Source organism: Dryobates pubescens, chromosome 5, assembly GCF_014839835.1.
Source record: "Dryobates pubescens isolate bDryPub1 chromosome 5, bDryPub1.pri, whole genome shotgun sequence".
Lineage (NCBI taxonomy): Eukaryota > Metazoa > Chordata > Aves > Piciformes > Picidae > Dryobates > Dryobates pubescens.
Genome location: NC_071616.1, coordinates 3,111,946 through 3,138,960, shown reverse-complemented (window position 1 = coordinate 3,138,960; position 27,015 = coordinate 3,111,946). Strand labels below are relative to the sequence as shown.

Sequence of the window (27,015 nt, the reverse complement as noted above, 5' to 3'; positions counted from 1 at the left end):
GGCTAAGAACTCAGAGAAAACACAAGGCTCACAACAGTTAGAGCAAGGCACCGAACCAAAGGCTGGTCTGAAAGGCATGGGGTTTACAGGGGGTTGGGATGCTGGCTGGCAAGCACAATCACTTCTGGACTGAGTCTGTCACCACTGAGCTCGTTTTCAACACACTGATGAGAACCTCTGCAGGCAAAGCTTTGAGCCTTTGCCCTAGTATCTCCCCTACGATGACTGCTGGCAGAGGTAGGGGTTTAGAAAATAGATTCTTCTTCAGGCACTGGGGAACAGGCTGCCCAGGGAGGTGGTGGAGTAACCATCCCTGGAAGTGTTCAAGAAATGTGTGGACATGGCACTCTGGGACACGGTTTAATGGCCATGGCGGTCTTAAGTTGAAGGTTGGACTTGATGATCTTAAAAGTCAAAACAATTCTATGGTTCTATGATTCTTTCTTTTTCTTTTTCTTTTTCCTTTTTTTTTTCCTTGACCACCCAAGGGGTTCAGCCCTATGGAAAAGCCATGAAACCACGAGGGGTGATCCCTCCTATTTATTACTGGTCTCAGCTCCACTGATGATGGCGGGTCAGAAACTACAGGTAGAAACAAGTCCTTGGCACCACGTTATTTTCCTCTGGGGTTAATAATGTACATCACTTCACCATCTGCAGGGAATCAGAAACCTTTCAAATAGTGACCCAAGAGATTGTGGTGCTGCTCCCTGAGCACTTCCCAGTGCCCACCCAGCCAGGTCTAGCAGAGCCCAAATGATGCTTTGTTTTAACAATGCCTCTGCACTGCTTCTGTGAGCGCAGGCTGAGCCCAGATCACTGTGGGGTGATCTGAGGGGTCCTAGGGTGGCCTCCACAGCCACGTGGGTTTCTGCCTGAGTGTGTGGTAGGCTATGGCAGGTCCTGAGGAGTTCAGAGGCAGATCTTTACTGGGCCCATAGCTCAGAGCAGGTTGTGAGCTACCATTTGACTGACACAAACGATGACACAGGCTGAGTAAAGGCACGTCTGCTTGGCAGGGCAGTCACTTGTGGTCTTGGTGCCCTTACAGAGCAGCTCTTGCTCTACTTTCAGAAAGGACTAAACCACCTGGACAATTAATGTGTGCCTGGGATGTGGCAGAATCAGTAAAGGCATCAGTGAGCAATGCTCATTAGCAGAGGAAAGCATGCTGGTACCCCTCTGAACTCAGAGGTGGGAATCGCCCAAGTACGGCCCTCAAGATGTGACACTGAGAGTGCACAGCAGCTTCAGGGGGATGAGGACAACCAGCTTTGTCAGGTCATCTTGTCCACCCCATGACTAAAGAGGAGACACCTTTTACCAAGTCAAGGCAGCAACGACAGCTGTGTGATAATGTAGAGGGCAACCTTCACAAGGAAGTTAAAGGGTAGTGTGGCTGCCCCTCCCAGGCGCTGCCAGTGCATGGCCAAGCCTGGAGAGAAACACCCTTCAGCTCTCAACAGCATACAGAGGAACCAGTGCAGCAAGGACTTCTGCCTTCCTCTACCTTGCTGACACTACCCTGATGCAAAGGCTTTGTTCCAGCACAGCTACTCTTTAAAGATAAACTTTTTTATCCATGGGGGAAATCAGCCTGACAAGCACACAGCCGCCTGTAAGTTGTACACGCACCCTAAGGTTGTGAGATTAAGGAGCCTCTAGCTGATGTCGCGCTGATCCCAAATTATCTTTCTGAAGAAAGAGGAGATAAATTAAGCGAGGAAAAATGGACAAACACCCCCTCAAGGAAAGCTCTTTCATATACACACAGAACCAGCAGCGGCTCCCTCAAACGGGCTGCTCACAGGAGCCAGGCAAAGCAGCACAGTCGGAAGAACCTAATGCCTGCCTGTGGGGCCACCAGCTCGGCAAGCTGCAGGCCAGAGAGCCTTGGGATGGAGCAGCACTGTGGTCCCCTGGTGATGCCTTGGCCCTCACAGCACACACACGACACAACACAACACATGACAGGGCACAGCACCAATCTTTCTCCTGTGACCTCCACGAGAGCAGTCACCTTACTCTTCTGCTCCACCCATCTGGCCACGCCAGGCCACGCCACGCCACGCCACGCCAGGCAGAGCTCTCCTCCAGAGGAGTTCTGCTTCTAGAAAGGCAGAAGCTCTCCTCACACAGCTCCTGCAGCACCTACTTCACCCACCACATTCAGTCCATCGAAGGAGGCAGACCAAGGGGATGGAGTGGGACAGGGTGGAGATGGAGGGGACTCACCGCTGGTGAGGTTTCTGTTGATGGTCTCCTGGGACATGCTGTGCAAGCGCTTCATGTAATCCTCGCTGTACCAGACCCGCAGCTTCTCCCCGGGGTGGATGTCACGGCAGGCGCGGAAGTAAATCCTCTCGCTGTGCTGGAAGGCCATCAGGTTCTGCTCCCTCTCCTCCCGGGAGATGATCACGTACCTGAGGGTGAGGTGAAAAGGCAGGTGTGAAGCACCGGCTCCGCTCCTTTGCCCCACCCTTGCACCAGAACGACAACCATGACGAAGGCAGAGTGGCATTCAGAAAGAGCCATGGACACAGCCAGGCTGGAAAGCACAGGGCTGGAAGCAATGGTGTGCAAACTGCCAGAGACACAGGACAATGAGCATGGGCACCCAGGGAACACCAAGCCAGTGGGTCCATTTCAGTTGGGGAAGGGATGACAACAATGTCCATCCAACCTGGAGGAAGTTGCCCAGGGAGGTGGCTGAGGCCCCACCCCTGGAGATATTCAAGGCGAGGCTTGACAGAGCTCTGGGCAACCTGATCTAGTTGAGGATGTCCCTGCTGACTGCAGAGGGGGTTGGACTGGATGACCTTTGGAGGTCCCTTCCAATCCAGACCATTCTATGAGTCTATGATCTATGATCTATGATCTATGTCAGTAAGAGTGACATAGGCTCTCACAGGCAGAAATATCTTTGCCTAATGATGGAAATAAGGATTTCTGGACTCCTTTACTTTACATCCCAGGGCCTCCTCTCTTGCTCTCCAGAACATGGCACAGTCCCTCTGCCTGTCTCTTCCCCAAAATACTGTTTCCCTTTTTAGCAGATGCCAGCTCTCTTTGCTTGTCTCCTCTTGGACAAGCAGAAGGGAGATGCTGAGGACAGAACCATGTGCAGGGGGTATCTGCTGTCATCCAAAAGGAAACCAGAGACATACCAGTACTGGGAGGTTTTGCACTTGGGCATTCAGGAGGGTGTCACAGGAAAACACAAACTGCAAGCCTCAGGAAAGCCCAGCACCACATGGTGGGGGATCTCCTGGCAGTGCTGGCAGAGAAATCACTTTCTGGGCATGGGATTCATTTCCCTGCCATAAACTGACTGAATTTCTGCTCAGCAGAAATGTGTTCACACCCACTTCAAGCAACTGCCCCTCTGTCTAACTTGGTCTTACCTGTCTTACAGATCTAGAGCTGTTTGCTCTCACATGCCTCGTGCTCTTGCTAGAGGACATGAAAGAGGCTCGGTGACACCAGTTCCAGATGCTGCCCAACATGAGCTTCTAGCACCTGGGACCAGGAGGAGACCCTGTCACCATACAGACACACTCAGGGCAGATCTGGAAGGTGCACAGCTAAGAGCTTTTCCTTCTCCTGCACCACTCACCTCTCTCATTCCTCACTCCCTGTTGCAGTGAAATTAACAAAGGTGAGCAGCAAATAGCTCATCTGGCTTCTGCTGCTAACAGGCCTTGCCCAGCTGTTCCCTTCCAGCTCGCAGCTATTTCTCTGGCTTAAGAAACCCATCAGTTTCCCCTGAACACTCTTCCCTGCTCCAGCCACGTGCTCACACAGGTAAGGACAGCAACCACCTGCAGTGGTCACACCGAGCCACATGCCAAAGGTCACCACTCTGGTGAAACAGAGCACACCTAACCAGCCTGCAGCAGCTCAGACTGCCTGAGGCTCCAGCAGGTCTGTTCCCACTGCCAAGCAACTGTGCCTGTGCTTGCCACCAGCTGTGTTTGTGCCTCCTGTGCTACCAGGATGCTCCAACATCTTCAGTAACTGTTTAAGGAGCAGGCTCTGGCACTGCCACAATCAGCCAAACGCTGGCCTTTGTTAGCCCTTCTTTTTACTCCTGGCTGCAAAACAAAGGACCTTTTAAACCACCACTGTGTATTTGGGAAGGAAAGGAGCCTGAGGAGCTTCTGCAGGGCTGTGACTTCTGGGGTCAGCCATCACTCCAACAAAGACCTTCAGAGACCCTGGAGAGATAAGATACACCCCCTGAGGTACAGCACTGTGCTGTGGTCAGTCTGATGTCTACAGCACAGGAGATCCCAGGGGAAGCTCTCCCAGTCCAGGTGGAATGCCAGGATGCTGCCTCGTACAAGCTTTGGACATTCTTACAGCTGCTCTGAGCACCACTGCCCAACCATCAGCCAGAGCAAGGACAAGATCAGGCTGCTCCTGTGGAAGAGCACAGCTCCCTGCAGCTCACAGCTCCCCACACCACAGCCAGGACTCCCATCTTCAGAGCCAGGAGCACTGAGGAACCCATGGGGCAGTGCATTCCCAGTCCCAGAGAAGTTTCTTCACCCTGGGTTTCCCATAGGAGAATCTCAGCCATCACATCTTGTAAAAATAATTTATTCAGATGGTTTGGTGGAGAAACAGCTGGAGCTGGGATCCCTCCAGAGAGGGACCCCAAACACAAATCTCTGGGCAGTTATCCCCTGACAATGTTTGGGTCTGGGCTCTTCTTCCTCATTGGACCCTTTCCTCATCTCCACTTCTGCTTATCTGGAGGATGCAGCTTCTGCTGACCAGTGTGGTTGCCTGGTTGCGCATGGGATGCACCAGCCCTGAGCCCTCCCTTCACAGAACTAAGGTGTTAAGTTCAGCCCAAGTTCACCACTTTTGACCCAAGGCCTTAGCAAGTCTGTCAATGGGTTATGCCCTGGATTTTGTCTGAGCTACTGCAATACCCAACAAACTGCAGTTAACAGCCAGATTGAGGACATTCCCTAAAACACATTCCCTTTTCTTAGCAAGTATTTTACCAGGCAGGAGCAATGTTTTTCTTGTCTGCTCTCCTCCTGCCTCTAAATCTCTCCAAGTCAGCATTCAGTGCTGCTGCTTTCACCAGGAAGTATGAAAAAAGTCCTTCAACAGGCAGCTGTGGGATAATCCAGCCACAAACAGATTTCATCACAGCTGCTGGCAGCTCCTAACTGGTTTGTGCTCCAAGAGGAAGGTTATACATCTGTGGTGCTTCCCTGAGGTGAGGTAAATGGAGATGAGATCATCTGCAGAAATGCTCTCCAACCAGTGCTGCCCAGCCCTGGCAAAAGCAGCCCCAGGACACCAACGACACAGGTTATGAAGGGCTGCATGAAACCCAAGGTTTAAGACACCTCATGCAACTGCACAGCAGGGGGTAGAGCAGCAATTTCCCCAGGACAGAGGAAGCCACTCCACAAACCAGCAACCTGCTTGGAGCCCAAGCTGCCTGCTGGGAGGAGGAGACTGTACCAGCCTGCCTTTACTGACACCTCTTGCCCTGGCTGAAGCTCTCACCAGCAGCTCTTCCTGTGAAGGCTGGGAAATGGCCAGTTCCCCTCCTGCTGCCAAGCACTTCAGCTGACCTGGGTTTGGATGCCTGGGATGGGCACAGCTAGGTTGACACAAGGACTGTGTGCAGATAGGAATGGCCCCAGAGGAAGAGCAGGGCTGGGGCAGACCCAGCCACCTGGAGCTCTTCCTTTTCCTGCAGACAGGCATGGCCACCAGCTCCACATAGGTCATGTCATGTCCTGCTCAGTCCAGGCAACGAGCTAGGCTTGGGATTGACCACAGATTGTGCCCAGGATTATTCAGGACCAGTCACTGCACCAATGGAGACCATTTATAACCCATTTGGGGCAACTCAACAGCTGTTGGAGGGCTCTGGCAGGACCATCTTTCCCATAGCCCTTCTAGCTAGCAGCAAAAACACCCCAGCCCCTCTTTTTTTAAGCCACAGCCCACTAATAACACCAAACTGCCAAATTTTGGGCTGGCCCAGTCAGCATGCCCAGTAAAACACCACAGCATTTTCTGACACCTGGGACCATTGCTCCCCTGGAGGGGAATGGAGGACCCAGGAGAGACGGTGAGGGAAGGAAAGCCCCACAGCTGGAGGAGACTCAGGTTTCCAGCCACCACCCTCCAGGATTTGCCCTGTCCCTCCCCTCTGCATCTCACCCTAATGGCTGGCCCCAGAGTGTGGGAGCAGGGAAAAGGCCTTTCCCAAACCATCACTGAGCAGGAGATCCCACACAAGAGAGGTTCCACCAGCCCAGGCAGAGGCCATGGGGTGCAGTACCCACAAAGCCTGCTGAGCTGTCCAACACCGAGTGCCTTCTGCAGACCCCACACGTGCCGGAGGTTTGCCAGCGGTTTGGGACAATGACACGAGAGGAACAAAGGACTCGACAGCAGCGGTGGTAAAACTCTGGGATGTTTATTGCATTCTTAACAAAAATGCTCTGAGCCCGGGGTTCTGTCAGCACGTACAGGACATGGAGATGCTGGGGCTGAGCACAGCAGCTGGCTTGGACACAGGCACTTACTTCAAGAGGAGGTATGGGAGGAAGTGTCCTCTGCGAGCCAGAACAGAAAAGCCATTCCACCGAGGGGTCTACACAGGGCAGGAGGTTATGTCCCCAGGTCTGGGCCCATCTGGAACAGTCCACAGAGGAAACTGGGGGCAGACATCAGGCAGTTTATAATACAAGGACCTTGCTCCTGAGCAGCCTTTGGGGGTTTGTAGCGAAGGCCGTGCACCCTGCACCAGGACTGTGTCCTGAACACGTCTGTGTGGGCACACTGATGGTAGGGACTATGCCAACCCCCACCAGCACCCAGCACCTTCCCCCTCTGCAGACCTGGGGGCTCCTGGAAGGGATCCCCCTGGACAACATCAGAGCTCATTTGATCAGTACATCCGCAGGAGAATGTCAGCAGGGACCACACGTTATAAAAATATAAACCAGTAGCTTTGATCTGTAGCAGCAGCACCATACTGACTCAGACAGCCTCAAACTGCTCACTCTCTTGGTTCTCTTGAGATTCAGAAATCAGCCCCACTCCTGCCAGAGCTCCCAGTCTCCCCTTCAACTGGAGGGAGACCAGGACTTCTGCAGGATGTAAACCTTACAGCAGAGATAAAATGGTGTCCCTAGGGGAAGGTGAGCGAGTCCTGCCCTGGCCTGGCCCCAGCACTAGAAGGAATCTCCCCTGCCTGGGTCAGGCCTTTAAAAAGGTTTTTTTCCCAGGCCTTCCTGGAGCACAGGCCTTGACTGCACAACTTAAAATACATCACTTGGCTTTGAATTAGAGAATGATTAAAAAGAAAGAAGGCAAAAGCAGGACAGGAATGCCTGAAGCAGCAGAGGTACAGCAAGCTCTCCAGAGGAGAAGCCACTGCAGTGTCCTTCCAAAGGCCAGGCCAGGCAGCTGAAAGAAGACTCTTCTAGACCATCACAAATCAAACCATCCTTCTGCTATACTGCACTGCCTAGATTCAAGGCAACCTTTAGGCCAAGGCTGTAGCCCAGACATGGCAGGATGGTGCACATTCAGGTCAGCTTGAACAGCTTGCTGCAGCTCACCTCCACATACAACAGGACAGCCTGGAGAGCAGCAGCATCATTTTGGTAACACCTTAGCCCTTTGGCTCGCATGGTAGTGGCCCAGATTTTCCTAGGATGGGAGGAGCATGGTAGATACCCATGTGCAGCTCGAGGAGACTTCACGTGTGACCACTGCCTGAGGTGACAACATTAAAACCTAGTTTCAGACTAGGGGATGCAAATGGACACCTGATGCAGGGCTAAAGCAAGTTAAAAGCTGTCACATGGTTCTCTGTGTCACTATAAGGAAAGCAAGCAGCACAACACCAGCGTGGCCAAGACTGGACACCATTGTGTCAGACTGTTGGAGCAGGTTCAGAGGAGGGCCACAGAGATGATCAGAGAGTTGGAGCACCTCCTCTCTGAGGACATGGTGCAGGAGTTGAGGCTCTTCAGCCTGGAGAAGAGAAGGCTCCAGGGAAAACTTTGTGCAGCCCTCCAGTAACTGAAGGGGCTCCAGGAGAGGTAGGGAGGGCCTTTTGACAAGGGCTGAGAGTGACAGGATGAGGAGCAATGGCTCTGAGCTGGAAGAGTGGAGATTGAGACTGGAGATTAGGAAGAAATTCTTTACAGTGAGGATGGGGAGACTCTGGAACAGGTTGCCCTGGGAGGCTGTGGATGCCCCATCCCTAGAAGTGTTCAAGGCCAGGCTGGATGAGGCCTTGAGCAACCTGGACTAGTGGAAGGTGTCCGTGCCAATGCCGGGGGGATGAGGTGTGTGGAACTAGATGGTCTTTAAGGTCTCTTCCAACCCAAACCATTCTATGATTCCAGTCTACACAGCTGTGAGTTTAGACTGTCAGATCTTCACAGCAGGAGAACACAGCACAGACCCCACCCTAAATGACACCAGGTGCAATGGAACTGTAGGGAAGCTGGCACGGTTACAGGGATACAAACCCAAACTGCTCCCGAGGTCAGAACTTTCCTGATTCCTGTGTAGTCTCTCCCATTTAGAGGAGGGTGAGGTAGCTCAAAACTGAGTCTTAGGACATGGAAGGGAGTAACATGGTACAGTTCTCTGAGATGTTGCCACGGTACGAAATCACTGCCTTTTAACTGCAGTTGTGAAGGACAGATGGGGGGTTTCAGACTGGAGCAGGCCAAGATTGAACTCTTGGCTGTCAGTGCAGGGGGCATATGCCATAGCAGCCCTCCTCAGTAGTCTGAAACCACACAGTGCTCAGGCATGTCCTCCTGTCCTCAGCATTGTGCCTTCCTTCCTGCTCTGCACAAGCTCTCCTTTCCTACCCCTCTCCCCAGACTTGTGCCCAGGTCCCAGTAAGCACTGGATTGCTCATTAGTGCTGAATGCAAGGTCAAAATAATGAGCTGCAGGATTCTGCAGAGCCATAAGGGTATTGCATCTCTGCACAGTGCATACTGTCATGTGCAGGAAGATGAGGAGAGGGCAGGAGCAGGGTCCATCTGTGGGCTGATGGCAAAGGGAGCTCTGGAGAGCACAGTCTCAGTAACCAACACTTCACAGGCACAAGAGATCAATTTGCACTGCATCTCTTAGCTTACAGAGTGCTCCAAGCACGGGGAAGGCAGTGGAAACTCCTAATCTCTATGAACAGGAAGATGTCCTACACCCCAATATCTGTAAGACTGAAGATCCCTCTCTGCCATGGCAGGGGCCAGCCTGACTATTCAGCTGCCAGAACTCACACTGTTCTGTCAGCTAGCAGCAGGGTGGGTGGGTTGGGGGCTGCTGACCTTCCCCACAGCATACTGGTAGAGATGGAGAGGGCTGTGGAGCATGCAGCAGCTGAGGAAGGGGCACCCTTCTTTACCCTGTGTGAAGCAGACTACAAATGGTGCTTTCTCTTCCGTGACCTGGTAATCCGTGCAGGGGGAGTCTTTTTGGTGGGGGCTGGGTTACACTCTGCACTGGGCTCCGGGGGCTGCTTTGAGCCAGCTGCTTGCAGAATGGATCCCTGCAAGACCTTAGGATCTTGTGTCCTATGGAAAGCCTGGAGCCCGTCCCGGATTTCCAACAGAGTCTGGCACATCTGGCCAACCTGGCTGCTGAGGTCAGCCATCCTCTGCCCAATGAGGTGCATGCTGCCTGCCATGTCTCTGTGAACGGCCACCAGCTGCTGGCAGAACTGCCTGAGCAGCTCCGTTTGCTGCATGTGGGATCGGAGGAGCTGCCGGTCCAGGCTGGAGAGGGATGGGCTCCTGGCGCGGGTGCGCGGGGGCCTGGGGCAGGAGGCGGTGTGGGGGCATGGACGGTGCAGGTCCTGCCTTTGGCCAGTAGCTTCCGAGCGTTCTGATGAGGAGGAGGCATGGAGGAAGGAGGGCCCAGAGAGCTGGCTGAGTCCTGCAGCGGCCCTCTGCAGCGAGGAGAAGCGGTGCTCCTGAGAAGTGCCTGGCTTCTGCTCGTCTTCGTCAGCTTAAACAGAAGAGGAAGCAGAACTTATTAATGTGAAATCCCTTACACCTGACTTCTGTTTCATGGGATCTCAAAGCACACGGAAAAAGCATTGGCCCCTCCCCCCCTCCTCACTCTGCCGGTGGAGACAAGCCTGCAGCTCTTGATGCAGAACTCAACATGCATGTGCTGCAGCGGCAGCGGCTAGGGGACAAGCTCAGCCCTAAGAGGCCTGAAGAGTAGGCAAACCCAGCCAGCCAAGGAGGAATCCTTCTGCCACGGGGTCCTGCACACAGCCCCCTTCATTACTAGAATATAAAGCCAATTCAGACAGCAACAGCGGCTCCCCCCAAACCATAAGCAGCTAGAACATGCCAACATCTTAGAGGGACTCGCAACAGCCCTCGTGTCCAACCCTGCTCCCGTGTCATTTCTGACAGCCTCCACACCGACACAAGCACAGATGTAGTCTTGGCTGCTCACCACGTCTCTGCTGCAAAGCCACTGTGTAGCTTGGCATCACTGAGATAACCATGCAGTCAGGAGTAGCAGCAACAGGGCCCTGCATTAACTGGGCAAGCAGACTTGATGGACAACCAAAGCAAACCACCACAAGAAGGTTCTCACGAGTCTGATAAATACCTCCTGATGTGCCAGTTCGCAGGCACACCGGCCGCAAGAAGAGATGATGCTTCCCCTGTTCCCATGCCCACTATCTCCTTGCACAAGCTGTACTCATTTTACCTCTGACACAGCCCAGCTAGTCTCCAAGATGGAGGCAAAGGAGGACCAAGCACCACAGTTCTTGATGGTTTTTGTCCCTGCTTTCCCACTACTACTTCAGATAGAAGGCCTAATGTGGTAAGACATTAGGTCTTGTATATGAAGCAATATCTTCCAGGCCATTGGAAGAGGCCAACCAACACCCATAAAGCGTGAGTTGGCTTCTTCCCAAGAAGTCATCCCTACTTTCTCCCTGTTGTACCCCTAAAAGCTCACAGACCAAGAAGCTGAGCTTCTGCACGAGTGAACCCTATGTACACAGCTGGGGAAGGGACCTGCAACAAGCAGCTTGTGGTTTAGCACTGGAAGGTGCCTGACACTTGTGGTGCAAGAAGATGAACTCAGAGAGCAGGGCCATCACTTTCTCTAAAACAGTGGAAGAGGGAGTCATTATCCCCCTTGCTCACAGCACTTGTGCTGAGCCTTCAGACCACCAGTGGGAAACCGTCGGTGTCCTGGCCTCTGAGCACAACCACTGTTGGGTGTGAAGAGAAATACTTAACAGTGCCCATGCCACAAACCACCAATGATCAGAGTCCCCAGGACAGGCCTCCTGGAAGATGCTGACCCTGCAAGTGACCTATTAGTGAGTGGCAAATGATTCTTCTCAGCTTGACAGTACTGTTGTTCTGTCGTGGTACATGCAAGATGAAGAACTAGCCCCTACTCCTTTACAAGCACTTTTTTCCCACAGATTGGAGGCAGTTGCACTTCAGCTGCAGATGTTCCCTCACCTGCAGGATTAGTTCAGACTTAGAACCCATTAAGAGCAATGTCTACCCTTAGAAGACAGCATGGAAAAGGATTAAAGAGGTAAAGAAGATGGAAACAACTTTCCCTCAACCCATCTCAACACCCCGTGACCAGAGCAGGCTGTCTCAGAACCAAACACGGCAGTCGGACCAGGCTTGACGGGCACCCCAGCCTCTCCCAAAACACACACCACGCTCTTCTGGTGTCAAACTGAGACAGGCAAGCATAAGACAAAGAGGTGTTAAGGCAGTGATACTTACAGCTGATGGAAGGGCTGTCAACCACGTCCAGATCCGCTCTCCGGAAGCCGTGCGCCTGGCGTGACGAATGCAGCGTCGACTCGATGGCTCTCTCGTGGGCGGTCAGGACGATGGCCGAGGGCCGCCCCATGCTGCCGGGGCTGCAGAGGGACCTCTGCATGAAAGCCAGTTTGTCCTTGGTCCTTCTCTTCATGTCGTCCCATCTGTGCTTAATCTCTTTTACAGACCTGGGCACCTGGCTGACTGATGTGATCTGCCTGGCTATGCCTTCCCAGATCTTGTCCCTGTCAGCGTGGGACAGACGCATGGTGTCCCTCCCAAACAGCATGGCTTCGTTTCGGGTCACCTCAGTGACCAGAATGTCCAGTTCCTCCTTGGAAAACTTGGGCTTCCTCTTTCGATCTGCCATGTTCCTTGGGGTGAACATCCCACAAAGCACAATCGGGTCAAGGAAATCAGTGCAAAGCAGCCCCCTGCAGCCAAGCCCTCGCCCAGTGTGGCACTGGGGCAGGGGAGCTGGGTGGGATCCAGCCCTCCCCACACACAACCACCTCTCAGTTTTCCCTCAATCACACCGGGGAAAGGGAGCTGCTTTGTTTTTTAAGAGGAAATGTTCAAGCTCCAGGAGACGAAACACCAAGTGACACTAAGTGTGAAGGAACCTCCTCAGCTTTTCCAGTTCAAGTGACACGTTAGCACTCTGCCACCCTGCCTCAGGTAGGACAATTGTGGTGCAGCCTCACAGTGCTCCCGGCAGTGTGTGTGCAGGAAGATGCCTGAGAGCTCGCAAACACCTTGATGAATTGGCTTCTAAGGTGACATCACTCAAAATTAGGTTCTTGAGGAAATGGAGAGGCCTGAAGCACCTCTTATCCTCTGCCTGGCACAGCACACAAGAGACTTTCCCACCACCCTCGCCATCAAAACTTGCAGGATGTTGTGCAGAGGCGACATCAGTTTGCATTCTTTTCAGGGCAGGGAGATCACAACTAGATTCACAGGCAAGGTTGGGGCTGCTCTGCCTGAAGAAGAGAAAGCTCTGGGAAGACCTTATATGGGTCTTCCAGCACCTGAAGGGGGGTACAGTAAAGCTGGGGAGGGATTTATTACAAGGCCTTGTAGTAATAGAGAAAGAGGGAATGGACTGAAGCTGGAATAAGGGAGATTGAGACTAGAGGTTAGGAAGAAGTTAAGGTGGGGAGACACTGGAACAGGTTGCCCAGGGAGCTTGTGAATGAACCCTCCCTGAAGGTGTTCAAGGCCAGGATGGATGATGCCTTGAGCAACCTAGGCTAGTGGAAAGTGTCCCTGACAATGCCAGGGGGGATGGAACTAGATGGTCTTCAAAGTCCCTTCCAACCCAAACCATTCTATGAATCTATGAAGCTGTGAGTTTCTGCAACTCACTTTTCCCAAGGAAAAGGCAACCTCAGCACCAGGGGTGCTGCACATCCACCATTCTTCTGCTTCACAGCAAGCCCTTGTCTCACCCAGCAATGGTTGCCCATTGATCTCAAAAGGAATGAGGCCACCCACTTCTTTTTCCTGACTTGGCTTTGCTGTCAGTTCTGCTGACAGGAGCCTGCACCCTGCTCCTGGTGCCTCAAACAAACAAGTTGTGGCTTCAGCCCATTGAGAAGAAGAGGAAGCCACTCTGAGAATGAGTAGCTTTGTCCAAACTCTGTGTTATTTTTTCCAGCCACAGCTGAAGGAAACTTTAGAAAGAAACAAACCATTAGCCCCAACTGTGGCTTTTTTATTGGGGATGGGGGACCCCCGAAGGTAGCAGAGAAATCAGACTGTCAACATGTACATGAACAAGGTGGCAATGGAGACAGGGCAATAATCTGGGCATAGGCCCAGAGGCCAAGGAAGAGCAAAACTGCTGGGAGAACTTTGTATGCCTTGATGTGCACTGTAGCAGAGAATGCTACAGAACGGTTACTCCAGGGAGGAGTAACCGTTGCCCAGGGAGGTGGTGGAGTCGCCGTCCCTGGAGGTGTTCAAGGGGAGATTGGACGTGGCACTTAGTGCCATGATCTAGTTGTGAGGTCTGTTGGAACAGGTTGGACTTGATGATCCTTGGGGTCTCTTCCAACCTTAGTTACTGTGATACTGTGTGATACTGTGATACTCCAGTGCCACATCTTACCAAAAGGCTCCTCTAACACCTCCTCAGACAGCTAACCCCAGGGATGCTGGAAACTTCTTTGGAAAGGGTCAGCTGTTTTGGTGCTCATACCACATAGATCTTTGTAATTTAAAAGGAAGTTCTCAGACAGAAATCTCCAACAGCATGGAGAACACAACGCTCGTCTGAAGGAGAAGACTTCAGTGTTACTATCAACTGCCCCCCCCCCCCCCCCAAAGCTGCCACTTCCGAGCCTACAAGTTCCTGTTTAAAAAGGCTATGAAGATGTAACACAGGAGAAGACATCTTAAGGCTAGGACACTGAACAACTGGAAGTCTGGTGTGACACCATGGCAGGGAAAACCTATTGGCTTCCCTCTGTGTTGGTTTTCTTCCTGCTTATGGTCCCAAATGAAATGAAAGCAAAGATGCTATTAATGGCAGACAGCACCTTTGGTTTCATTTTATTGGAACGTACTGTTGGCATGTCTGCAATGTCAGGGGAATAAATCCTGGCTGGGATAGCTACACCTACATTTAAACCTAAATCCTTGGCTGAATGCCCTGTCTCAAAGTGCTTTCTGAAACGCTGGCATAGGCAAAGGCTTCAGCGTGTTTCCCACATGCCCCATGCCTGTGATGGCTCTGCTGGCACCTTCCAGAGTTCCTTCCAGCATTGCTGTGACCAAGCAGAAGAGGTGGCTTGGGATGCCCTCATGTGAAAAGTGCTGGTGGACTGCTGCAGACCAAGAAAAGCCTACAGAAAGGCAGGGTGTTCCTTGTCAAAGATGTGGTCTGAGTTTCTCCTTACTGCTGTGTCACTACTGTTCAATGAGCCTCAGACATTGGTGCCCTCCATCAGTGTTAGAGACTGCTAACCTTGGTTAAAGCTGGGAAACCAATAGGAAATGCTTCTCAAACCCAGGCCACATAGAGGGATAGCTGGAAGCTAAGTGCACAGATGCATTTCACTTGGACACTGATAAATGCATCCTTGACATACCATGTGGTGGAGCTTCATTTACAGAGGGACAGAACGAACATGTGGGGAAGATGGCAATGAATTAATAGAGAGCCAGCAGAGCACTTGTTACCCTGACCTCAACGGGAAAAAGAACAACCCAAACTGCAAAGGAAAACAGGAGTTCTCCCAGCTGCACACTGGGAGGAGGGCAAAGGCTAGGTGGAACCTTGAGCCCATTCAGCAAACCCGGGCTTCACGTGCACTCTTCTGCAGGTACCCACAACAGTATCAGCAGTGCCTCCCAATGGTGGAAACAAACCTCCACCGTGAGGCTGCTCGGCCGACAAGGACTAACAGGATTCTGGAAGGTGGCTCTGGGCTAGGGTGAGCTGGCAGAGGACAAGTCCCTCAGAGCAGCTCAGAGCTGCCTCTCTGCCAAACCCATGGCTTCTGCCACCAGCCAGGCTGCACTGATGGGCAACTAGAGCCTTCCCAGACAGCATATCTGGGATCCACAAGAGCTTAGGACAATCTGTGGTAGACCTGGACGTTCAGATTTCAGTGTTACCACTCGTTTGCTCCAGCATGACTTGGATCTAAACTAGCTAAGGTAACTTAAGCATTCCACCAGCAAACTTGCTACACAAGGAGTAATGAGTTCTGGCCATTTTTAATCACAAATTCAATTACTGCTGGCTTCCCAGCAGGCACATTAACCCCCTCCTCCTCCTCATAAAAACACAGCCACTGTAACTGCCAGAGGGATCTTTTTTCCCCTCATGCATTTCCTCCAGCATGCAGGATGCCCCTGGGAGCAGTCACTGATATTTAAAGTACCTCTCTGGGGATGCCATGTGGGTTTGAGCAACTTCCAGAGGAGCTCCAGCTGTAGGTTTGTGAATTCACACCTCAGCCCAGGTCAGTCTTGAAGCACAAGGCAGTACAGCTTGAAAAACACATGTGACGCCATCAAGCACGTGAGCAGTGGCACTTAAGGACCCCCCCGCAAAGATATGAACCAACTGCTCTCTTCTCAGCCTCCAAGACATTTTTCCAGAGCTCTGAAGTATTGTTTTTTAACAGGGATGACAGTCCTGCAGGACTTTGGGATCCCTTTGCTCTGCATAAATGACAGTCTGTAAGGGGTAAGAACATTTGCTCCACTTGCTGTGAGGGAACAGAGGCAGTTTAGAGAGTCTGCCAACATGAGTTGTGCACCACAGGCTGGTGGCTTTTCCTCCCCCTCCTCCCCTTCACATGGGCAAGCAGAGTAACCCTTTTTCAAAGCATTTTTATTGTTAAAAGGTCCTCTAAAGTCAAAGTGGCTGCTCAGTTCTTAAAAGATTGACTGATATAAGTTGGTCCTGCTTTGAGTCAGCCATTGGAGCACCTGACCAGAGCTCCCTTCCGAGCTTTGACGTTGTATGAAGATCAAATCTGAGACATCTCCATTGTAAGGAAGACTTACAGAACAGCTTTGCTCCCTGTGACCTCTTTGTAACTGTCTTTGGTGAGGAGAGGGGGCAGAGAAGGTAGCAAAGGAGAAGGGAGTGAGGAAGTCTTGCACCAGCCTTTTCCCACAGACTGAGGGGAAAGATGAGTTTGATGTGTGCCAGATCTGAGAACCCAGGCACAGGTGTAAGAAGGGACACAGACTAGAAATGCCCACACTAGCCTGGAGACCTCACACTGAAGGCATTCCAATTCAGTTCAGTTTGCTGGTACTTTCCATCCTGCATCTCAGTCTGGGCCACGTGATGCATACACAGAGGGATGCTTCCTGGACTTTCTGAATTGCTTTCATTTCTGGTCAGACCCACTTATTTTTCAGGGGTCCCCCAAAACTGAGGAACAGAATTTCCTCAGAAGTCACCAGGAACAAGGGTTGGTTCTGCACTATCCCTCAAAATCCCCAAGTGCTTCCACCAGCAGCAATTTATGGTTTGTGCCCAAGAAAGCACCAATTTCACTCAAGGTTTGCCATGATCTGTGTTAAGAGCCCCCAGGAAAGCAACAACAGAGGAAGAAGTTTGCAGAGATCCCTGCAGGTCAAAGCCATGGAGTTTCATGAAGTACTGGAAACAGCAGAGCTTTACGCTGGGCAGAGATGAAGGGTGCCAGAGGCAGCTTAGGAGAACATGCTTCCAGCATCAGGAGCTGTCTTGACTGTCTGAAGAGGGAAAGGGCAAGAGGATGTCACCATGGCCATGCCATCTGGTGCTACTTACTTCCTCACTCAGTGCCCTGAGTGAAACCAGCAAGCGCTGCACGGCACACACTGTCCTCAGTGGGAGCAGGACAACGGACTCAGACGTGGCAGTGGGGCAACAAAATACAACAGCCAGATCCACAAGGAGAGAGGAGGCAGCCCAAGCTGGCCTCCCCACCCCACACCCACCTAGCCAGAGAGTGAGTTGATCTGCTTTGCAAAGCACTCCATCTGTGAGTGATGGCAAAGAGCACCATCTGAAAGACAAAGAGCGTGCTGGCTACAGCCTCCTCGAGTACGGCTCCCTGACAGGACAGGTCCCAGTGCAGGGGATGAACTTCACCTCTGTCTGAAAGCAGCTATCAGACCCAGCCAAGGCTTTTTGAAGACCACCACCTCCACCTGAACTGTCAGTCAGACTCTGTGTAACACTGCTATGCAAAGCAGTTCTCCAGAGTGAAACCAGAAAGCTCAGCAACAGTGATGTAATCCTAACAGGACCTTTGACACACCGGTCCCCAGGAGAGCTGCAAGCAACCCCTTTCCACACCACCGTAACCTTCTCACCTTTCAGGGCTCTACAGAACAGCACAGGCCACACTCAGCTGGAGTCTTAACCATGGCAAATAGAAATTCTTTGGTGCTGACACTATGAGCAGTGCCCATTTAAATCCAGACATCAAGATTATGTCCGTGGCAGCAGGAAGAAAAGTTCATCATGGGGTTTTTGCTTTCCAAGACTCTGTTTTCCCTTAGCTTCACTGTCACCCAGATCACAAAAAAGAGCCAGATCTAAGCACAGAATCTCACTCTGATTTTTGAACTTGGCATTCTTTATTTCAATATCTATGTCCTCCTACCTATCTGTGCACTGCCTTTGTTTGGAGTGTTTCCAGCCTCAGCCCAGGCCTAACACGTACTCTCATGCAGCATTGAGGAGCTTTATCAGCTGGGGTTCTTACAGAAAAATTAGATCCTTTGCTGAACTTTACAAACATAAATGTCAGAACAGCTGCTCTCCAAGTTGAGAGTCAAATAGAGCAAAAGTGATGCAACCAGATTGGATCAGCTAGGTCAGCCTGCATCTGGCTGCACCTCACACTCTCCCCACAGAGAGTGGAACTGAGAACTCCAGACACCCAGGCCAACAGACCAGTTAATTCCCATGCTGCTTTACTCTTGTATGATAAAGCCTTCTTGACAGCAACCGTGTCCAAAACCCACCCCTGACAGCAGGCCCGTGAGCCAGGGCCTCAGAAGGCAGCAGCGTGTGGCTTCACACAGGGATCTGGTGACTCATCACTCCCACGAGGCACTTGGGTGCTTTGGCTCCACCTTGGGAGACCTCAGGAGTGACCTATTTTGCAGGCATATGCCAAGAGGAGCAGCACTGCAGCACGGTTGAACACATCCCCTTACTGGTGCAGCTAACAAACCGGTACCAGCCCCATTCCTGACTGGAGTTTGGGTTTCCCCCCTGCTCGGGGTGCCGGTGCCAGCAGGGGGAGCACAAGCACAGGCACCATTTCTGCTCTCCTTTGGAGCAGCAGGAACTGGTTTCTCCTCACACAGCAAAGCTGACTCTACCATTGACAGCCACCACAGACAGTTGTTTCAAGGCACGCCCAGAAAGAAAACAAACCAAGCACTCCTTCAGTGTCTGTCAAATGGGAAGGGACAAGAACCCCCAAACAGAATCAAACTTTACCTTGAGGACAACGCAAAGCATTTGGCAAATATTGAAACACAACGTAAAAACCAAAATAAAACCAGAGTGAGGCCTGCCAGCATTTCTAAGAGTGGATAAATAGGATCATCTTTATCATTTGTCCTCATTCCAGACAACAGCCACCCTCCACACGCAGCCTCTTAAGGCCCTTTCACTGGATCTGACTCCACAGGATTCCCATCGTGACAGATGCCGAAAGAGCACAAGCGCTCCCTTCACAGAAGGGGTTGTGGTGTTTTGGTTCAGTTTCCTGCCACACAAATCAACAAGGAGCATCTGATGGCCTCTCTGTGGAAGAGCCCCAAAATGGAAAGCCAAAGAGAGCTGGACTCACCTCATCCAGTTTGCTTTGGTTTCATCTGTCCCATCAATGGATTTGTAGCGGTTGTTCTTATCAACGATCTGCGGAGCAAGAGAGCAGATGCAGCATGTCAGGACAAGCTCTGTGCCTCTCCAATCACTGCTTCAGTTCCAGCCTTAGAGGCTGAGGGAGCTTGGATTGTTTAGCCTGGAGAAGAGGAGGCTCAGGGGAGACCTTCTTGCTGTCTACAACAACCTGAAGGGATGTTGTAGCCAGGACGGGGTTGGTCTCTTCTCCCAGGCAATCAGCACCAAAACAAGAGGACACAGTCTCAAGCTGTGCCAGGGGAGGTTTAGGCTGGAGGTGAGGAGAAAGTTCTTCACAGAGAGTTGTTAGCCATTGGAATGTGCTGCCCAGGGAGGTGGTGGAGTCACCATCCCTGGAGGTGTTCAAGAGAGGATTGGATGTGGCACTTGGTGCCATGGTTTAGTAGTCATGAGGGGTTGGGTGATAGGTTGGACTTGATGATCTTTCAGGTCTTTTCCAATCTTATCAGTTCTATGCAGTTAGGACATGACACTCTATGCCATGAACCTCAGCTCCCCACAGCGCCACAGGCTGCTGTCCTGGATGTGTGTGGAAGCTGCTCTGAACTGACTTGGAGGCACCTTCCCACAGATATAGAAACTATAGGTGCAGCTGACATGACTCTCCCCAGTCCTGAGGTATAGAAGATTGACTTCTCCTTCAGGAGAGGGCTCAGACACACATTTGTTTTACAGACAGGAAACCCTTAGCAGTATTTCGCAGCAGTAGCTGCTCTCTGTTTTTGTTCCCCCACCTACAATGCAAGTCCCACATCTCATTTCTCTTGGTACCTACTGTCCATTAACCTAGTGACATCTCTGTCTCATGGGCCAGCCATGGTCTGTAGTACCAGGGGAAAAAGACACAGGTTTTGGCGCTGGACTCTGCATGTAGATCACTTCCTGAGGATTGGACCTCCTCTTTCCTGGCCTCTTGGGCCACCTGCTCTGCCCAAGCAGGCTGGGAAAGAATGCTGCAGGTCCATGAGCGAGCTCTATCCTTCTTCTATCCTCAAAATGAAAACCAAAGCGGAGAAATCTACTGCAGGAGCCCTAGTGGTTGAGTGGGGATGGAAGAATACAGCAAGGGGGAAAGGAGAAGCAAGCTCTGCTTCCCATGGCTGTGAACTGTGCCATGGCACATGGACTCCTTTCATGAATCTATACTCTTCAGCTGCTAATAATTACACGAGGCCAGTGTTTGCCTGCTGGGTTATCAGATCTTCAGAGAAAGGGGAAGATGGCCAAGGTCTGACTCCATAGGCCTGTGGACATACAAGGATGATTAAGGGACTTAAACATCTCTCCTATAAAGAAAGACTGAGAGAACTGGCACTGTTCAGTCTGGAGAAGAGACTGAGAGGGGATCTTTTCAATGTCTGTAAATATCTGAGGGGTGGATGCCAAGAGGAAGGGAACAGGCTCTTTTCAGTGGCACCCAGTAACAGGACAAGGAATAATGGATATAAGCTGGATTCCACCACAACACCATCAACAATTGGCTCAGGGGATGGTGCCAGCAGCGGAACTTTGGTTTCTTCGATCATGGGGCAACTTTTACTGCACCCGACCTGCTGGGGTAAGAGAGTCCTAGCACTAGAGTTGGCAGGGCTCATTAGGAGGGCTTTAAACTAGGTCTGAAGGGCGTGGGTGAGGAAATCGGTCCCTCTGCAGAGGAAAGAGTAGGGCACAAGGTAGTGTCAGTTGAGAGGTCGGGAGCCCAGCTGCAGTGCAGGTACACCAATGCACGCAGCCTGGGCAATAAGCAAGAGGAGCTGGAAGTCCTGGTCCACCAGGGTGACTGTGATATAGTCACCATCTCAGAGACATGGTGGGACAACAGGCACGATTGGAGTGCTGCACTGGGGGGTTACAGGCTCTTTAGGAGAGACAGGCGAGGGAGAAGAGGTGGAGGGGTGGCTCTGTATATTAAGGAGTCACTCTCTGCCACAGAACTTGAGGTGGAAGATGAGGGAATTGAGAGCCTGTGGGTTAAAATCAGAGGGCAGCCCAACAAATCTGACATCCTGGTTGGAGTCTGTTATAGACCACCCAACCAGGATGAGGAGGCTGATGAATTATTCTACAAACAACTGGAGGCTGTCTCAAGATCATCAGATCTTGTCCTCGTGGGGGACTTCAACCTGCCAGATATCTGCTGGGAACTTAATTCAGCAGAGGAGGCAGTCCATAAGATTCCTGGAGTGCATGGAGGACAGCTTCCTGACACAGCTGTTAAGTGAGCCTACCAGGGGACAGGCTCTGCTTGACCTGCTGCTCTCCAATAGAGAAAGGCTGGTGGGAGATGTGACCGTGGGAGGCTGCCCAGGGTGCAGTGACCACGAGATAGTGAAGTTTTCAATCTGCAGGGAGATAGGGAGGAGCACCAACAGAACCTTCACCTTGGACTGCCAGAGGGCAAACTTCAGCCTCTTTAAGAAACTTATTTGTAAAGTTCCCTGGGTAGCAGCCCTCAAGAACCCAGGGGTCCAGGAGGGTTGGAGCTGCTTCAAACAGGAGCTCTTGAAGGCACAGGAACTGGCAGTTCCCGTGTGCTGAAAGATGAGCCGGCGGGGAAGGCGACCGGCCTGGATGAGCAAGCAGCTCCTGGAGGATTGAAGGGGAAAAAAGAGGCTGTATCACCTCTGGAAGGAGGGAAAGGCTTCTCCAGGTATGTTCAAGGAAGACAACAAAAAGCATTGTTACAAATACATTAACACTAAAAAGAAGGGCAAGAAGAACCTGCACTCCTTATTGGAGCTGGAGGGGAACACTGTGACTGAAGACAAGGAAAAAGCTGAGGTCCTGAACACCTTCTATGCCTCAATGTTTAACAGCAAGGCAGGAGTTCAGGACAAGTGGCCTTCAGAGCTGGGTGATGGGGTCAGGGAGCAGTGTAATGCCCCAGAAATCCATGAGGAATTAGTTGGGGACCTGCTGAGCCACTTGGACACTCACAAGTCCATGGGACCGGATGGGATCCATCCTAGGGTGCTGAGAGAGCTGGCAGATGAGCTGCCAAGCCGCTCTCCATCATTTTCCTCCAGTCCTGGCTCACCAGTGAGGTCCCAGATGACTGAAACTGGCCAAGGTGGTCCCCATCCACAAGAAGGGACAGATGGAGGAACCTGGAAACTCCAGGCCTGGCAGCCTGACCTCAGTGCCAGGGAAAGTGATGGAGCAGATTATCCTGGCAGCAATAACTGCACCTGAAGCATGGCCAAGGGATCAGGTCCAGCCAGCATGGATATAGGAGGGGCAGGTCCTGCCTCTCCAACCTGATCTCCTTCTATGATCAGGTGACCCGTCTGGTGGATGTTGGGAGGCCTGTGGATGTGGCCTACCTGGACTTCAGCAAGGCCTTTGACACTGTCCCCCACAGCAAACTGCTGGCTAAGCTGTCAGCTCGTGGCTTGGACCACAACACTCTGAGCTGGGTTAGGAACTGGCTGGAGGCTGAGCCCAGAGAGTGGTGGTGAATGGTGCCATAGCCAGCTGAGAGCCAGTCACCAGTGGCGTCTCCCAGGGATCAGTGCTGGGCCCCATCCTCTTTAACATCTTCATTGATCATCTGGATGAGGGGATTGAGTCAGTCATCAGCAAATTTGCAGATGACACCAAGTTAGGAGCAGATGTTGGTCAGTTAAAGGGTAGAAAGGCTCTGCAGAGGGACCTTGACTGACCGGACAGATGGGCAGAGTCCAATGGGATGGCATTCAACAAGTCCAAGTGCCAGGGGCTGCACTTTGGCCACAGCAACCCCATGCAGAGCTACAGGCTGGGGTCAGAGTGGCTGAGAGCTGCCAAACAGAGAGGGACCTGGGGGTGCTGATTGACACCCACCTAAACATGAGCCAGCAGTGTGCCCAGGTGGCCAAGAAGGCCAATGGCATCCTGGCCTGCATTAGGAATAGTGTGGCCAGCAGGAACAGGGAAGTCATTGTGCCCCTGGACTCTGCATTGGTTAGGCCACACCTTGAGTACTGTGTCCAGTTCTGGGCCCCTCAGTTGAAGAAGGACATCGAGACACTTGAAGGTGTCCAGAGAAGGGCAACGAGGCTGGGGAGAGGCCTTGAGCACAGCCCTGTGAGGAGAGCTGAAGGAGCTGGGGTTGTTTAGCCTGGAGAAGAGGAGGCTCAGGGGAGACCTCATTGCCCTCTACAACTACCTGAAAGGTGGTTATAGCCAGGAAGGGGTTGGTCTCTTCTCCCAGGCAGCCAGCACCAGAACAAGGGGACACAGTCTCCAGCTGCGCCAGGGGAGTTTTAGACTCAAGGTGAGGAGAAAGTTCTTCACCGAGCGAGTCGTTCGTCATTGGGATGTGCTGCCCAGGGAGGTGGTGGAGTCCCCATCCCTGGAGGTGTTCAAGAGGGGACTGGATGTGGCACTTGGTGCCATGGTCTAGTCATGAGGTCTGTGGTGACAGGTTGGACTCGATGATCCTCGAGGTCTCTTCCAACCTTAGTGATACTGTGATACAACATGAAGATTAACTTCTTTACGGTGAGGGTGATGGAGCCCTGGAACAGGCTGTCCAGAGAGGTTGTGGAGTCTCCTCTGAAGACTTTAAAGCCAGCCTGGATGTGTTCCTGTGTGGCCTACCCTATGTGATCCTGCTCTGGCAGGGGGGTTGGACCAAACAATCTCTGGAGGTGCCCTCCAAACTCTGTAGAGTCCCCCCATCTCTGAGCTGCACAGCTGGGCTGTCACTTTGCTGGGGAGCCACACCACTCACCAGCCACGAGAAGAATCCTGCAGACTTGTCCTGGCTAGAGATCTGCCCCTCGTAGGGCCCGAAGATGTGACCTTTGGGGATCACCTCGTTCATGCAGCGCACGTCGTTCTCCCCACTGGGCTCCTTCACCACCTCCATGCCAGGTGGGATGGTCAGCGCTGCCCGATCAGGGATGCCCACGGGCACGGGGGTGTCCGACACGAACACTGGCGGGCCGTGGTTCGGGCACTCATCCACGAAGTACTCCTGGCAGGACTCACAGACTGTGGGGCAAGGGAAGCAGGGGTGAGGCTGGGCAGGTGGCATGGATGCCTGCACAGGCTCCCAGGACAGCACGCCCCAGCTCCCTGTCCTCCCAGGGCCTGCCTGAGTCCCCTCCCCAAAGCCCAGCCCCTGTGCAGGCAGACGCTTCACCAGTTGCTCGCTTGCTCCACCACACATCTCTCAATGAGGCCTCTGCCTCAACCCACAACCGACCAACACTTGCATGAGCCCTGGTGCCCCTCACAGATTCACCAACAACAACTACACACACAGGGAAAGGCCCAGCACTGTCTGCAGAGACAGAGGTTGGGGTCTCCCCACACATCCCTGGTCAGCAGCAATGTCTTCAAGTGGGAAGGTTTGATTCCCCACATACCAGAAGGGAACTAAACCAAACCTCCCTGAAAGCAATCACGCTCATCATGCAACATTCATTCTGTGCTTGGGAGAGAGGCACCACCCGGGCACCTGCCAAGTCCCAGTCAGGAGCTCAGGCCTACAATGCGATATTCTGTAGGTATGCCAACATAACTGGCACCAGTTTCCTTTCCCAGAACATGGAGGGCAAAGAGCTGTCATCTGTGCAACACTCCCTTTGCAGCGAGCCTTTGGGTTTTGTTGACTCTTGGGGCTTCCCAGTTCTCACTTTCATGTCTCCAGCATGCTTCCCACCCACCTCCCTACCACTATATCACCCCATGATGGACAAGCTGCTTCTGTGTAACAGCTTCCCTATCAAATGTGCTGGTCCTTTCAGGACAAGACAAATTTGGCTCTGGCCTTTTGATTCCCTGCTTCCCATCCCACAGCAGCAGGTCACCAACTAGGAAAGACCAAAGTCTACACAAGCAGCAGTGTTGATTTTCCCCTCACCCACAGGACACTTACACCAGAAATCCACTTGCTGAAAGCTCTTGGTCATGATCAAATCCCGTTTCCCTTTCAGTTTCTTGGACTCCACCTCCATGGACTGCATGTCAGGCCTTCCAGAGCTGGAGAGGGAGCAAGAGAGAGAGAGAGCATTAACCTACAACCATGAAATTGGGACTCCACACAGAAAGAACCAGAGGCAACAGTGTCTGACCAACTCTCTTAGTCCCCACACCTGCAGCACAGAAATGATCCAACTTGCCACCCAGCCTGTCAAAAGCTGGTATCTGAGTCTAAATCCTACAGCAGGTAGCGGCTTCAGCCAGAGCAACTCCACAAACAGCACATGAGGCAGGAGTGTTGTAGAGGAGACTTATACCAGCAGAGAGGCAGCACGGCACTGCTAGAGCCCAGGAAAAGTGCTGCTCAAAGGCAAGGCATCACCAGCACCACAAGGCCTGAACTGAACTCACACAGCGGACACATGCCCAGCACAGGAGTCACCACTGTCACACAAGGCAGACCTCACAAGGGAGGGTTTTATTAAGTTTGGAACTTTGAGAAGTATATCCCTCTAAACCAAGTTTAAGCTAAGAGGACAGGTAGAGAGAAGGGGGCCAGAGTACATCAGAGCAAAGCTCAGCCACCTACCAAGGCTGTCCATACTCCTGGTCCCGGTGCGGAGAGCAGGCCTCTGTTTTTATCGTCACCATCTCCCCTAAGGAAGTCTGGGTCTGGATCAAACAGTCCTTCAAGTTTTCACTCATGTTCTGAAAAAGAATGAAGGCAAGGAGGAGAGAAGTGAGTGGCCAGAAAAGCACAAGTTTCCACCCACAGGCTGGGATGCAGCCTGCACTCCTGGCACCAAGAGCCACTGCCATGAGGGACCTACATGTGCATGTAGGTGGAAACCCCTTCCTGGGCTGTGGAGGCAAGAGCAGTTCAGTTGCAGGTCAGATGAAAAGTAAGAGACACCATGGAGCAATCTGAGGCACAGGGAATGTGAAGCATGCTCCAAGACACCCATTTAAAACATTACACATGGAATTCAAGACTGATGGGTGGGACGTTATGGAAACACTGAGCACTGCCACCTCTGAGCAGGTCTTTGGGGACAGAACAACAAGAAAGAGGACCACTAGGCCATGATGGGAACCAGGGATCATAGAATCATAGCATCAATAAGGTTAGAAAAAATCTCAAAGATCAAGTCCAACCCATCACCCAACACCTCATGACTACTAAACCATGGTGCCATGTCCAATCCCCTCTTGAACACCTCCAGGGACATGTGTCTGCTGTGTATGTGAGCCTCATCCAGCCTCTTCCTAAACACCTCCAGTGATGGTGACTCCACCACCTCCCTGGGCAGCACATTCCAATGGCTAACAACTCTCTCCGGGAAGAACTTTCTCCCCACCTTGAGCCTAAACTTCCCCTGGCACAGCTTGAGACTGTGTCCTCTTGTTCTGGTGCTGCTTGCCTGGGAGAAGAGACCAAACCCCTCCTGGGGACAACCTCCCTTCAGGTAGTTGTAGACAGCAAGAAAGTCTCCCCTGAGCCTCCTCTTCTCCAGGCTAACCAACCCCAGCTCCCTCAGCCTCTCCTCACAGGGCTGTGCTCCAGACCCCTCCCCAGCCTCATTGTCCTTCTCTGGACACATTCAAGAGTCTCAATGTCTTTCTTAAATTGAGGAGCCCACAACTGGACACAGGACTCAAGGTGTGGCCTAACCAGTGCTGAATACAGGGATATAAGATATGCTAGCATCCATGTGGAACAGAGCACAGTGTACTTCACCCCTGGCAGAAGGAGCTTTCTGTGTGCTCTGGACCCCTCTGACAAACAAGCAAGTGCCTACAGCACCTTGCCAAACTCCACCAAAACTGCTCAAGTCATGCTCTCGATCTTCCTGCACCTTGTGAT

General features: G+C 52.2%; 1 protein-coding gene across 5 annotated transcripts in view; it reads right to left on the bottom strand.

Moving 5' to 3' along the window:
• PRDM11 (PR/SET domain 11) overlaps positions 1-27,015 on the bottom strand; it is a 47,475-nt gene that overhangs the window by 4,737 nt on the left and 15,723 nt on the right. For 3 of the 5 annotated variants that reach the window (XM_054161421.1, XM_054161420.1, XM_054161423.1), the window contains exons 2-6: positions 25,741-25,859; positions 25,108-25,211; positions 23,956-24,218; positions 19,168-19,235; positions 2,236-2,423 (exon numbers count right to left, since the gene is read on the bottom strand). In XM_054161421.1, the coding sequence (XP_054017396.1) occupies positions 2,236-2,423; positions 19,168-19,235; positions 23,956-24,218; positions 25,108-25,211; positions 25,741-25,856 (739 nt within the window). In that variant the 5' untranslated portion in view covers positions 25,857-25,859. Of the gene's footprint in view, positions 1-2,235; positions 2,424-6,566; positions 7,752-8,555; positions 10,026-11,800; positions 12,214-19,167; positions 19,236-23,955; positions 24,219-25,107; positions 25,212-25,740; positions 25,860-27,015 lie in introns of those variants that run through there. The other 2 variants (XM_054161424.1, XM_054161422.1) reach the window with 2 other exon arrangements.